Source organism: Cornus florida, unplaced genomic scaffold (assembly GCF_030987335.1).
Source record: "Cornus florida cultivar Cherokee Brave unplaced genomic scaffold, ASM3098733v1 CherokeeBrave_3.0.0_Hap2_Chr10, whole genome shotgun sequence".
Taxonomy (NCBI): domain Eukaryota; kingdom Viridiplantae; phylum Streptophyta; class Magnoliopsida; order Cornales; family Cornaceae; genus Cornus; species Cornus florida.
In genome coordinates this window covers 97,907,623-97,922,717 of record NW_026775580.1, presented here as the reverse complement: position 1 = coordinate 97,922,717, position 15,095 = coordinate 97,907,623, and the positions used below count along the sequence as shown (strand labels likewise).

At 34.6% G+C, this 15,095-nt stretch overlaps 1 protein-coding gene across 2 annotated transcripts; it reads left to right on the top strand.

Annotated features, from left to right (window-relative positions):
• The first annotated feature begins 10,020 nt into the window (after positions 1–10,020).
• LOC132276191 (11-beta-hydroxysteroid dehydrogenase-like 4A) lies at positions 10,021–12,553 on the top strand. Of its 2 annotated transcripts, XM_059777511.1 has the most exons (6): positions 10,021–10,248; positions 10,409–10,601; positions 10,717–10,802; positions 10,901–11,032; positions 11,146–11,274; positions 12,065–12,553. In XM_059777511.1, the coding sequence occupies exons 1-6, from the start codon at positions 10,054–10,056 to the stop codon at positions 12,299–12,301; spliced, it is 972 nt and encodes a 323-aa protein (XP_059633494.1). In that variant the 5' UTR covers positions 10,021–10,053; the 3' UTR covers positions 12,302–12,553. The 2 variants fall into 2 exon arrangements, with proteins under 2 accessions (XP_059633494.1, XP_059633495.1); XM_059777512.1 differs by lacking the exon at positions 11,146–11,274.
• The last annotated feature ends 2,542 nt before the right edge of the window (positions 12,554–15,095 follow it).

Here is a 15,095-nt window from a genome sequence, read left to right as displayed (position 1 = left end):
AATAAAAATGTAAGAAAATAAGGAATGCAAAGATTTTTTTTTTTTTTTTTTTGAATTTTGAAAAATCAAAGGAAATTAAATTAATGAGATACAAATTTCGATCGATCGAAGAAAGATTTCGATCGATCGAAGATGATAAAGAATGTACAAGTTTAAGGGCTCAAGAGTTGACACGTGTTGGAACCTTGGATTGATCGAACTTGAAATTCGATCGATCGAACATGAAAAATTTTGAAAAGTCCCGAGAGCATACATTTTTGAAAAATGGATGAGGCCTGAAAATTTTTCTAAGTGTTGGGACTCATGATCGATCGAACCACATGTTGGATCGATCGAAGTACTCTTCGATCGATCGAAATTGTAATTGGATTGATCGAACAGCGAAAATCCTGGAGATCCCGAGAGCATGCACTTTCAAAATTGATGAAAGCTCAAAATTTTTTCTAAGTGTTGGGACTCAAGTGGAGTTCGATCGATCGAATCCATAGTTGGATCGATCGAAGAACAATTCGATCGATCGAAGGTGCTCTTGTGATCGATCGAACTGGCACCAAATGCCTAATTTTGAACTGAAAGTGCAGAAAATCCTATGCTAAGCCCCAATGATGGTAACAAGAATGAAAATTTGAAAAATAGATGGAAGAATGTACACAAGAATGAAAAATAAAAAGAAATGAGGGAGGAATAGAGTTGTGAAACTCTACGAATACTAGTGTTTAACGTCTCTAGCAAAACGTTAGGTCAACCCACTAATCAAATGAATCAAAAACTGGATATGAAATATCCTTATTGACCCTCTTTTCACTTTTCTCATATAATGACCCACTTATGACAATAAAATCATCCTCCAAAAGAATGACTTGAAAAGAAATAAAAGAGATGATATTGTTCCTTTCATCCACGGTCTTGAAAACAAAATCAATCATAGTTAGGCTTGCCTCTTTGTTGTGTACTTGAAACACATTCAAATGATCATCCATATTGATAATTGGTGAGACATTGTCTTTCAAAGACTCATTTGGATTAATAAGAAACACCCTCTCTTCATCCCTCTTCTCCTCCTCATAAATTACCATTTCCTCACCTTCTAAATAAGCTAAGGAGTCCATTAGAGAGTTTATTTCATTTTTAGAGCTTTTAGAGTCAAAACCACAATTTTTATACATTTCCAAAAGACACTCCTCAAGAGGGTCATTAGAGATAATAGAAGGAATGCCCTCTTCAACAAGTTCCTCCTCCTTCTCCCCTACCTCAAGTGTGGTCAACATCTCCTCACTCTCTAGAGTAGCCATGTCCGAGATAAAATCATAATCAAAACAAGGAAAGTCCTCATTAATCATGTTATGTTCTATTGGATTAGCCACTAACTCACTTGCCACTTCCTCCTCTATACAAGATAGAGTGCTAGGCATTAGCTCACTTGTTTCATTCTCCTCACTCTCATCTATATACATTGAAGTTCTTGCCATTTTTTCATTTGCCTCTTCCTCCTCCTCTTGATGAGAAAGAGTATTTGTAATTTGCTCAACTTGAGCTTCTAAGTTGGCTAAAGTTTGAGAATGAGAATTAATAAGTGAAGTGTGTGAAATATGCACATCAAGTAAAGCTAACACTTTTTCTTCAAATCCGGGTGAGTACTTAGAAGGTGGTGGAATTGATTCATCATAAAATGGTGGTGGAGGGCAATAGTCATAAGAAGGATTAAATGAGTGATCAAGTCCATAATAAGATGATGCATGAAATGAATTGGATTCAATCTCATAAGGATTAAAATGTGATGGAGGAGCATAAGGTGAAGGGATGTAATTCCCCCCCAAACTTGGATCAAACAATTCCTCTATTCACAATTAAAACCCAAATGCAAGAAAAAATTGGCCTCAACAAGGGCCTATGTTTGGACAAAAATTTAGCAATAAAATGAGCCTCAACAAGGGCTATCACATGCATACAAAGAAGTGAAACAATTAAAATACAAGAGTTCCAAGAATTGCTCACAACGGTCCTTTAGCACTTCAACTCCAAATTTAGCTTTTAAGCTCCAATGATTGCTTTAAGTTCCAAAGTTCGCCTTCCTTGTGGTCAAGTACCTAATTGAACAAATAATAATGAGAATCAAGAGAAAAGAATATACAATGGAAAAAAAAAAAAAAATAAAAATAGAAGCAATCTAATAAACATTATTGTCTAGTTTAATTCCAACAAAACCGTTAATCCCCGGCAACGGCACCAAAAACTGACCGGTTTCCTTTTTACAAGGGTCGCGATACCAAGTCAAGCTTAAAGAGTTGTGAATTTAGGAGGTGGCCAAGTTTTACATTTATAGAAAGCCACTACTACCTTTCTCTATATAAAATATAGATAGGGTGAGTAGGGATCGTCCCAAGGGATTATACGTGTTGAAATTTCAACTTCGACTCTAGCGTACCAAATGATTGCAAAAGAGAGTTGGGTTGGTTGATTACTTCTAGAAAAAAATTAATTAAAATGCAATAAAATAAAGAGTAAGTAAGAAGGAAATGTCTTGGGGTGTAGAGATCACCACAAAACAATACTATTCCAAACCATAATCAAGTGACTAATGAGGGAAATGAATGTGTTGCAACAATGTTGTGTGTGTAAAAGACATTCAATTGGTAAGGGTGACTCAACAAGTGCAAATTGTCTCAATCAACATGTGTGAGGCCACAATACATCTATTGGTAGAGGAATATATTGTCTAAACATCATGTGAAGATAACAAAATAACAATTCAAGTCATTAAACCTTTCATTAAGCTCATAGTCCAAGCAATCCATAAGGATGATTTAGTTAAACATGCATTATCTAAACATCATGTGATAGGTACAAAATATCTATTGGGAGAGGAATAAATTGTCTAAACACATGTGAAAGATACAACATATCATAACTAGTCATTAATCCTTCATTAAGCTCACAATCCACATACAACACAATATTAGAGGAATATGCCATTTGGACTCACAAACATGGAACATCAAACATCAAGAGTAGATTGTCCTCCCATCTAACATTACACTATCACTACACTAAATCTACACTACTAGCATGAAAATAAAACTATCTAGACTAGGGGAGAGGCACAAACCATCAAGAATAGGCATAAACCATCAAATGAACCAAAATATCATTCATTAAGCATATCATCTTGATAATCTCTAGATCTATAGCATCAATACACATAGACATACATCAAAAACACTAAATCTAGGGATAAGCACATGAATATCCTACTCTAGCATACATAAACATATGGATAGAATAGAATAGTCAATTGGAAGCATTAAACCATACAAACCATGAAATAATCAAGATTTATATATACATGAATATCAAGATGTATCATACAACACTAATCCCTCAATAATACATAAGATTAGAGTATAGAAAGCATGCTTGGGGCTAACTCTAGCCCCAAGAGGATGTCTAGCCACTCATGGTAGTGATGATCCAACCCTCAAGGGCTAACTTTATGGCTGCTCTTTGTTGGTGAAGATCTCCTCCAATGGTGCTCTAGCTTCCCTCCTTCCTCCTCTCCAATAATAGCCTCTAAGATGATTTTCAATGTGTGACAAGAGACTCCCTCAAAAAGTGTATCATATTCTTTATATAGGTAGGTCAAATACACCCCATGATGAGCTGTGGTCGTGCAAGGCATATTCTCCAATCATTGGATGAAGGACGGAATAAATGAGCTGGACTTTAACTTTTTCTTGCTGGAGGAAGTTCAATCGATCGAACCCTAACTTGGATCGATCGAAAATGGGTTCGATCGATCGAACTGCATCTTGGATCGATCGAAGTGGTCTGACTCCTCCGGATAATGATAAGGATGGGATATTTTCAAGATATTTATGGGGAAAAGACAAAAGTGGTTGGTAGGCGTACAGCTGTGGATAAGATCAATCATCTGAATAGGACAAAATAGGGTTCGATCGATCGAAGGTGATGTTCGATCGATCGAACTTGGAATTTCAGCAAAGGCCAAGGTTGGATCTATCGAGAAGTACTGTGATCGATCATAGATGTTCGATCGATCAAACTTTTCAGCTGCACAACTTGATTCCTTTTTGCTCCTTTCTTTCTCCACTTTGCTCCCTCCTTTGGTTTATATCAGGATTGCTTCAATTAAGCTCTTATTTGGCTGAGTTAGCTAAATTTTGGGATTAGTGCTTGAAAATATAAATAACACGTAATAAGTCTAAAACGGTAAAGTAAGATAGATAAAGGTACTAGAATGCTTAAGCTTAACGGGTTTAAATGTGCACTTTTCAGTGCTCATCAAGAACCACTTGCATCCAGGTGGGACCCAAACAAAAGTTTTGACACATAGCATCTAAAAGATGCAAATACTTAAGGAACACTTTTGTTAGGGCCTATTTGGTGTTTGTTCTACCATGTGCTGTGTTGTTCCCTACAGTGCTACAGTACCCATTTTTAGAACACATGTTGTTTGGCCCGCCTTGTTTTGTTCTCAACAGTAGTGGAGAACAAATCCAATATTTGGCCCAAAAGCTGGAACAACAATTTGGTGTTCTATGTTGTTCCAGGCCCATTTTTTTTAACTGTAGCAGAGATAATAATAAATTTTTTTTAGGGCAAATCATTTTAGCCTCCCAATCGCCTTCGTCTTTATTCTCGTTCTCAACTTTGGAACTTGCTCCCCCTTCTCTATCTCTCCCCAACTGCAAACACAAAATCTACAAGGATCAGAAGTTCAAAACCCGCCTCCATCTGTATTCTCGTTCTCAACTCTAGAATTTGCCTTCTCTCTCTCTCTTTGCAATTGCAAACTACAAAATCTACAAGAATGAGAAGTTCAAAATTTACAAAATCTTCAAATTTGTGAAGTTGAAAACCCATATCGGTATATTATTTCAGATTGTTCAAAACATTAAAACCCATATCTTTTAGTTTCCATCGCCCGCTGTTCCAGTTCCGGTTCGCCATTCGTAAGCTTCGTAATTTTTGTTTGTATGGGTTTTGATTGTGTGTATGGGTTTTGTTTTAATTGTTTTTCAGATTGTGTGTATGGGTCCGCTGTTCCAGTTCTGGTTCGCCATTCACAAGCTTTGTAATTCTTGTTTGTATGGGCTTTGTTTTAAATTTTTTTAGGGCAAATCATTTCAGCCTCCCAGACGCCTCCATCTCTATTCTCGCTCTCTCTCTCTCTCTTTGCAACTGCAAACTTATATGGGTTTTGTTTTAATTTTTTTTAGGGTAAATCATTTCAGCCTTCCTACGCCTCTATCTCTATTCTCGTTCTCAACTCTGCAAATCCATTTTTAGGGCAAATCATTTCAGCCTCCCAATTGCCCTAGTCTTTCTCTCTCTGCAACTGCAATTCTGTGTGTATGGGTTTTGTTTTAATTTTTTTTTTTCTAAATCAACTAATCAAGCTCTGTAATTAATTTATTTTTATCATAAAAAAAATAATAATAATTTTTATTCCAAAATTCTCACTCTAAATTTTCATCCCAAACATGTTTTGTTCGCATTTCAGAACACTACATCACAAAACACTTGTTCTGTTTTATGTTAGAGCATTACACTACACTACACAACACTTCCTAAACGGGCCCTTAGAGTCATCGGTTAGGGTATCGTTTACTTTCATCAATGAATATTTTGCGCCATACCATTCCGATAACTATACGAGAGTTTTCTACTATCTTAGATTGCATGTAGGGACGTAACTAGGAAATTGTGTTGATATATATATAATACACACACAAACTTGTACACGAGTAATGAGAAGTAATCAACAGAACACAAATTTTGACCACAGGAATTTTAAGAGCTAGATTCTAGGAGGACTGTTGATTTTTTATTTATATTTATTTTTTTACGAATAAAATGTGAAATTAAGATGTTAGGAATGTCCAGTTAATTACTTTTCATTACTCGAGTGAAATTTAAATCACAGATTTACGTAATAAGAAAATTCGAACCTTGGAAACGAAACAACACCACATTCCAACCATCAGTGGGTAATCCTAAGCTCCTTACAGTTGATAGCCTAATTTCCAACCATCAGTGGGTAATCCCAAGCTCCTTACACCACATTCCCTTTTTCCAAAGTCATGACTTCATATCACAGCTTCAGAATACTCCTCCCCCTTCCATTGATAGTGGACAATTGGATCAAGTTCAGTGGCTTCCAAGTTCTCCTAATGACTACTCTCGTAGACTTACAATGGATTATTTTACTCCCACTTCTATTGCTTTTGCTTGGGATCACCTTGTTTGGTTGAAGCACCATATCCCAAAACATGGATACATTGTTTGGTTAGCTCTCAAGGAGAGACTTTCAACTCTGGACTCAAAGTAAATGTTGAAGAAGCACCATACCAATGCCTGTTATCTTTGCCTTGCACATAAGGAATCAGTGGATCACATCTTCTTCAAATGTCATTTTAGCTTAACCATTTGGAACTTCATCAAACATGCAGCAGACTTCTACATTAAACCAAACAGTTGGAAGGATTTGATTGCTTGGTGCCCAGCAACTTGGACTCAGGAACACTTCATCACTCACAAACTTCTTTTATCTTGTGCCATCTATTTCATTTGGCAGGAGAGAAATGCAAGAGTTTCAAAAAGAGGTCTCACTACAACAAAAGTGACCTTTAGCAACGTTTTTTTTCGTCACAAAAAGCTAAATTTTCGTTGCTAAAAGTTTTTAGTGATGAAAAATCATTCGTCAATATTTCGTTGCTATATAACCGTCTCGGTTGATCTATAGTGACAAATGAGAATTTTGTCACTATTGCCTTTGCTTTTAGTGACAAAAAAATTTGCGTCGCTATTGCATGACTTTTAGTGACTATACTTTTCGTCACATCTGTTTGCCTTTTAGTGACAAAAATGTGAACATTTTCATCACTATTGCATGACTTTTAGCGACCATACTTTTCGTCACATCTACTTGCCTTTTAGTGACTAAAATGTTTGTCCCATTTTATGGGCATTAGCAACGAAAGTTTTCGTCACTAACTTACCCAATGACAAATGCCTTTTGTTACTAAAAACTAATTTTTGCATGCTTTCTAAACTTCTTATCGTTTTTACTAATATTAAAAAAATGTCCAAATAGAAACACAAGTCCACACATTTCAAACTCTATATAGCAACCCAAATTTGAACATAACATTAAATTTTATTATGAAATACATAGTAATTCTGAGTTCAAATACAAAATTAACTTAAATTTTAATAAATTTCTATATTTGTTCGATTCTAAGTCAAAATATATCCTAAATTTCCAATTGTCTAATACAAAAGATCAAACTAAAACATAAAAGCAAACTCCCAACTTTCCTTCTATGGCAGCACCTCAAAGTTCCCTTATCACTAGTCTTCTTGAATCTTAAAATTCTTCAAACTGTTTTTGTGGCTTTATGCACTTCGCCTTTGAATACAGAAATTCCGCACGAAGCCACTCTTGTAGCTGCAAAAAAAATGAATTTTTTTTTTTTTTTTTCACTAAATGGAACAATGGGGACTGTGAAAATCAAACATAAAAATTAAATACTACTTTCTAAGCAATTAATCTTAATTAAAATGAATCAGATTCGGCCCTCTTGATCACGTTTTCAGGCAGCGGAATTGAAGGCGTACTTATGGATTGGGAGTTGGGGGTTGGGCGATCTTTGTTAGTTGTCGAATAGATGACTGATATGGGTTTGTTGAGGGGTGGATTGGTTGAGAGGGAAGCCTGGGCGGTGGTGGAGGCGGTGTTAGGGTTTGAGAGCGTGACGGTAGGGTTTTGGGAGGAGAAAATGTGATGAGGTTGTAAACACGATATTTTTTAAAAAACTTTGAGCTCAAGTGGTGGGCTAAGGCAAAAGACTAATAACCACGTCATTAAAAAAGACACATTATTGTGCTAAAATAGTGACGAATTATTTTTTAAGATTTAGCCCCAACAAAAAATTTCCATCCAAAACTTTTTGATAACTGCGGGAAAGCCTGTCGAGTTTCTCGCCGGGCTTTTAGCAACAAAATAAAATTTTCGTTATTAAAAAGTGTGTTTTTTGGGACGGAATAATATTTTGTCACTAAGAATACCATTAGTGACAAAATGAGCTTTGTCACCAAAAGTTCGTCACAAAAGGTTAAATTTGTTGTAGTGTCTTCCTCAGCTAATTAAATTATCCACCTCATCAAGGGCTGCATAAGAGCTAGATTTGCGTCTATTAAGTTAAAGAGAGGTGTGGACATAAGGAAGATTCAATTAGTTGAAGCATTGCAGCAACTATTCTTTCAGGGCTGCTCCTTTGTTAGTGGACTATCATGGTTCTTGCTATAACTTTTTCAGTGCTACTAGAAAATGCGTGCTACTTCCTTCAGGGCAATTTGGTTATACTGTGTTGCTTATTTATTTATTAATTTTGAAAATTAGTGTTGCTTATTTTCCCTCTCAATGTTTTGGTTGTTTTTGGTTAGATGTGATTCCATTGCTGCCAGGGTTTATATTCCTTTTGGCTTGTTGTATATTTGGAACTATTTGTTCATATCTTTTCTTTTATAAAGCTTACCCTTTAACCAAAAGAAGAAAAAAAAAAAAAAAAAAAAAAAAACACTTTGACAAGGATGACATCAATTTTCTATAAACCAAGCAAGCGAAACAACTTGACCTAGCTGTGAAAAACTTTGAAAATGACATGAAATATGAGATATAGTTAGGGTCATTATTGTCAACTTTAGGGGTACAAATTCCTTTCGTAATTTTGGTCGTTAGACGTCACGTCATGTTGGTATCTGTACACATTAGTTTGGACAACAACATTAATCATATTCGAAAAACCTTGATAAAAAAGCACACAGTAACTTGTTGCCCAAAGCAAGGGGATCCCATCCCATTCATGACCAACGATATTCTTGCTCTCGGGATAAATTGGAAAGAGAAGTGATTGTCTTTTTTTTTATTTTTTATTATTATTATTTTTTTAATGACGTGAGAATCCTTGCAACCATCCGTTCTTTAGACTTGTAACCATTAGGTAAATCTCCAGCTGCAGACGCCGATCCCATATTATAAGTAGCAAACTAAGTCAAGAATAATAAAAGAGGTAGGAAGGTCCGAACACTGGCCAATGCAAGCCAATGCCCTCACCTTACCAACTCACCCAAGCCTCCGGGAGCAGAAGTGATTGTTCTTGCTTCACTTTCGAACAACAAGAGATTGTTGGAAATATGATTGTGCATTAACATATTTGGTAGTCAAAATCATTCTATCAAATTGTAATTTTTTTTTAGTTTTGAAATCTAGGTCCGCTTGACCAACCAATCAGCTTAGGCACTTTGGGTTAGGTAAAACCCCATGATCCAAGTCAGGTTTGGGTCTGAGAACAATTTTATTTATTTATTTATTTTTATATTATTATTATTAGGGATAATTACATTGACCTTCCTGAAATTTTGTCAACTTACACATACCTTTCTTTTTATTTGTCAAATTATATTGACCTCCCTCAAAGTTTGTATATTAATAACATGGACCTTCCGTGCCATTAAACAACTAATGGTTTATGCTGATGTCAGTCGAGAAAAATACAAGTTTACCCTTAGAATACCTACTGTGAGTGTATTGCTGGTTTGGGTAATGATGGGGTATTATCATAAATTAACATTAATTTTTTAAAAAAATATAATTAACATTAGTAATATTATGAGTGTCCGCTGAGTCATTAACTCAAACCAGTGCAATTTATCCAAAAATTTAAAAAACACTACATTAAATTTTGGGCCCAATAATGTCTGCAGCCTCCACGGGTACCATTCATTTCATAATTTTGGTAGGTTTTAGGGTTGTGGCTATCTGCACTACACAACCACCACAATTTTAATCACAAACCATTTAATTACATTAGTTGAACCTACATATATATATATATATATATACATCATTGTCACTTTTTAGTTACAGAAATGGATTCAAGTGATCTGATTCATGAGTTGATATATATATATATATATATATATATATATATATATATATAGCTACATCATTGTCACTTTTTAGTTACAGAAATGGATTCAAGTGATCTGATTCATGAGTTGATATACATAGTGCTTATGCCTGTAGTATGTGTGTCTCTGTGTATCATCCTACCTCCCGTCTTCATCTTCAACTTCATACGTACTATCTTACAATATTACATCTCCCCAGAGAACATGAATGGAAAAGTAGTTCTCATCACTGGTGCTACATCAGGAATTGGAGAGGTTCATGCTCAGCCATTGCCATTTCATTTAATTTCTTCCATATGCTTCTTATATATATATATATATATATATATATATATATATTCTCTATTTATAATTTCAAAATTGATTCAGTAGTTATATATATCAACTTTATATATATATGTGTGTGTGTATGCAGCAAATGGCTTACCAGTATGCAAAGAGAGGAGCTTCACTTGTGATAGTTGGGAGGAATGCCCACCACCTTCCAAAGGTTGCAGAGACAGCTCGTGGCCTGGGCTCTCCTGATGTCCTGGAGGTTTGTGCAGATGTTTCCATTGTTGAAGATTGCAAGCGCTTTGTTGATGAAGCTATCAAACACTTTGGCAGATGTGAGCTTTCTATTAGTATTTGATAACACAACTAAATGAGATTAAAATAGCTTGGTTGCTTGTCATTTAAATATATATATAATTGTTGAAACTGAAGAAGCTTTTTAATTTACAGTGGATCATCTGGTCAATAATGCGGGTATTGCCTCTGTAAGCCCAATTGAAGATGTCACAGATTTTACGAATTTTACACGTGTGATGGTAATAATCTTTCTGTATATAACACATTTTTTCAAATTATTTTTTCCCCCTGCTTAATTTATTTTATATTTTAAACTGAATATATAGTTTTCCTACAGGACATAAACTTTTGGGGATATGTTTATCCAACCCATTTTGCAATTCCTCACCTCAAAAAAAGCAAGGGAAAAATTCTTGCCATTTCGTCTGTTGCTGCATTGGTGCACCCTCCCACAATGGGCATCTATAGTGTATGAATTAATCATATGCATTATTTATATCTAAATAATCTCTCCATATATATATATATATATATCTGAATTGTTTCCATATTATTTTTATTATTATTTACATTGTGCTTCAGGTAAGTAAATCGGCAATAAAAACTTTCTTTGAAACGTTGAGATCTGAATTGGCACCTTCAATCACAGTAACAATTGCAACTCTTGGATTTATAGATTCAAAAATGCTCAGAAGAGAACAGCTGTCTAAGGTAGGCCTCACCCAAGTGGATAGCTAGAAGGATGAGAGAGGTGTAAGATTTGCGTACAATTTATAAGTGAGTGTAAATACATATAAAAATGTTGTCATGAGACTGATCAAGACATTTATCTCGTTCGTTACAAATAGCATTATTAAAGATTACTTTGAATATATTTTTTTACATATTTCAAAAGTAATTGAAAAAAAGTTTTGTTGTTGTTCTTATACAGATTCCAAAAGTAATATTTTTAATCTAGTAGTGTTATGAAAGAGATCTCTTGATGGCCTTTTATATGTATATATATATATATTTCTTTGAAACGTTGAAATCTGAATTGGCTTCTTCAATCACAGTAACAATTGTAACTCTTGGGTTTATAGATTCAAACATGACCAGACAAGAACACTTATCTAAGGTATACCTCATTTAAATAAATCAAATAATAAGAAATGTAAAATTTACACATAGTTACATACATGCTACAAGTTTATATGTATATGTATATATATATATATTTTCTGTCGCGTTAATTAATGTATTTTAGTTTAATGCATTTACTAGTGTTTGTCGAGTGGGTTAATCAATTCATTATTAATAACGTAAAATGGTTATGGATAAGGGGGATATATGTGTATGTTTTGGTGGGTTTAAGTTCATCCCAATTTTGTATTTATTTTTTTATTAATTTTAATTCAATTCAAAAATAAAAAATAAAAAATTATTACTAATATTAGCTCCCTCAAAAAAATATTCACCTACCTCATTAATAATTCTTGAATCGGCCCTTGGTTATGGACAGGTTGTTTTTCAATTAGTTCCGGTGATGACTTCAAGGAGAGCTGCAGAAGCCCTTGTTGACGGGGTGAGGCGAGGAGAAAGACATGTGACCGAGCCAAAATGGTACAGGGTGTGGTTTTTGGTGGGAGCTTTATGCCCTCAAGTGATGGACTGGTGTTATGGTCGCATTTTATTTCCCCAACTCAAACATGCCTTAGATGAAGCATCCGTTTCAACGTCACAAACTAAAGCAGACTAGGTTCCATAGTTATTGGATTCATATTTTATAAATATATTTATTTCTAATATTTATATCTTTTTGTTGATTTCTAATATTTATATGAAAAATGCTTAAAAGTTGACCCCAATAGTCCAATTGTGGGAATCGGGTGTAAACTGTGAAATATATGTTTTATGTATATCTTCATTACGTGTACACCATGATGGTATCAATTAATACTGATCTACATGGACATTTCTTTTGTCTATAAATTTTTTATTTAAGTAATAATCTTCTTTAAATTGCTACTAACTTAAAGAAATATGTTAAATTTTAAAATGATCGAAAAAAAAATTATATTTAAGATCAATCAGTGCCAAATATTAAGTTATACTTAAATCACAAAATTGTTTTCAATAAGTGTCACTCTCAATCACGTGTTCTCGCTCTCGATTCTCGGAATGACTAAAATTTTATCACTTTTTCTCACTTCTGCCTCCGCTCTAGCTATGTGACTTGAATCAAAAGACACTTAAATACGTTGCATTTCATTCTCGAATTTACGTAAAAAAAAAAAAAAAAGACTGGGCCAGGCTGACCTTATAGCCTAAAGTTAAGGCCGAGTCCGACTTAACAGGCATCTAATAACGTGTATATACTCTATGTATACAGCTTTTAGCTGTATTGACTACTCTTTACCAGTGAAAGGGTAAAATAATAATAAGAAATCAATTTTTTATTTATTTTTGTCAGTGATAAAAAAAAATAAATAAATAAAAAAATCAGCAATTGAACTAAAATTACATAAGTTTTGCAATAAAGAAAAATTTAAGAGAAAAAACTTACTGATACGAACAAAACATCTTATTATGCATGAAATGTTTTTGGAAAAATTAGCTAATTGTGTTTTGTAAGACCGTTTCTTTTTCATTATATTGAAACTTAGAGAAGGTGTCTTTTGTACGGTTTGATTTTGTTGGATCCTGATCCATGAAGTAGGTGGGCTCAAGTCAGTGCTCAGATTAAAAGGTTAGGATTGGGCTACATCTAAAACATTTTTATCCGAACTCATTTCGCTTTCCTCCACATGATTAAAAAGATTTATTTATTTAAAACTTGATTAAAAAACACACAGTAACTTATTGCCCAAAGCAAGTGATTGATTTTTTTTTTTTAGTTGAATGGGTAAGCTAATATAAATAAGGAAAAACTGTACAACATATAAGTCACAATACAGAATAAGCTATTACAAGATCATATGGATCCAAGTCAAAAGCCAACAGCCAAACAATCTATACCAAAATCTACTTGTTAAACTAAGGAATTGAAGTCAAAACCAGAATGCAGCAGGGCCAAAGACAGCAACCAAACACTCTATTGAATGACTGTATGCAAAACATCCACATTCAGTGGTAAGCAGGACTGTATTAAAGTACCAAAAGAATAGTACTCTGCAACCTCAATGTAGGTGAACAGGCTGTCTAAGGGTAACAGCACAACCTTGTTGAAATAGTTGTTGAAGGTCCTCCATTGTGCCAATCCTCCTTAAATCTTCACTCCTTAACTTGATTGAGGCAAGTCTTGTCTTAACACAGTTTCTAATTGTTCTTCTGAGAATGTGTGGAGGGGAAGCCTTGTTTCTAAACGCCCTTGAGTTCCTTTCCTGCCAAATGAAATATACTGCAGCTAAAAGCTGCAACTTGTGAGTAGTGAAGTCTCCATGTTTCCAGAACTTTGAGCACCAATCGATCAGTTCAGACCAACAACTTGGTAAAATATAGAAACCTGCTACATTTTGAATGAAGTTCCAAATTGCACAGCTATATTTACACTTAAAGAAAAGGAGATCTAATGACTCCCAATCTGCCAAACACAAAAAGCAGGCATTTGTTTTATGTTTGTTTCTCATGGGTTTTGAATCCAATGTGTAGAGCCTTTTCCTAATGGCCATCCAAACTATATGACTGTGTTTGGGGATATGGTGTTTAAACCAGATAATGTGGTGCCATGCAAACAAGATTGAAAGTGGAGTGAAGTATTCCATGGTGAGCTTGTGAGAGTAGTCCTATTGAGCACTTGGTAACCATTGGATCAGGTCTGTTGTTGGTGATAGTGAATCTGTGCTATTGAGTTGGGAAATGAATGATTGAGACTGGAAGAATGGATTTTGTTGAAGAGATGGAGGGATTATCCACTGAAAATTGGAAATTAGGCTATCAACTTTGACTTGATAGTTCAGTTGAAGAATTTCCACTTCAGTGAGATTCAGTTAAGTTGAGATTCAGTTAATCAATCCATAGACTTGTATTTAGACCTGAGCCAACCTTATGTCTAATTAGACCCCTTGCCATTCCCCATAGCTTTAATAATCTTCTCCAGAATCCATAACTTAGTGCTAATGATTTGACAGTCCAAAAACTTCTATTCTTTATGAGGAATCTATGAACCTAAGCAACCCATAAGGAGTCCTTCATAGTACATAACTTCTAAATGTGTTTGAGGCTTGAAATTCTATTTGTTAACTTTAAGCAAGGAAAACCCAGCCCTCCATTGACTTTAGGTCTACAAATAGTTGTCGAAGCTACTTTGCCCCCCCTCCCCCCCCCCCCCCCCTCCCCTCTTCTTAAATTCAATTCCAAACCAATAGAAACTTCTAATAATTTGGTTGATTTAATCAATTACTTTTTGTGGCAAAATGAAAGCTTGTGCCCAGTAGGCTTGGATAGAGTAGAGTATGGATCTAATCAGCATTGTTATACCAGCATAGGATAAAAATCTTGATGTCCACATTGTAATTCTCTTTGTGATTCTATTCACCAAAGTTTGACAATCA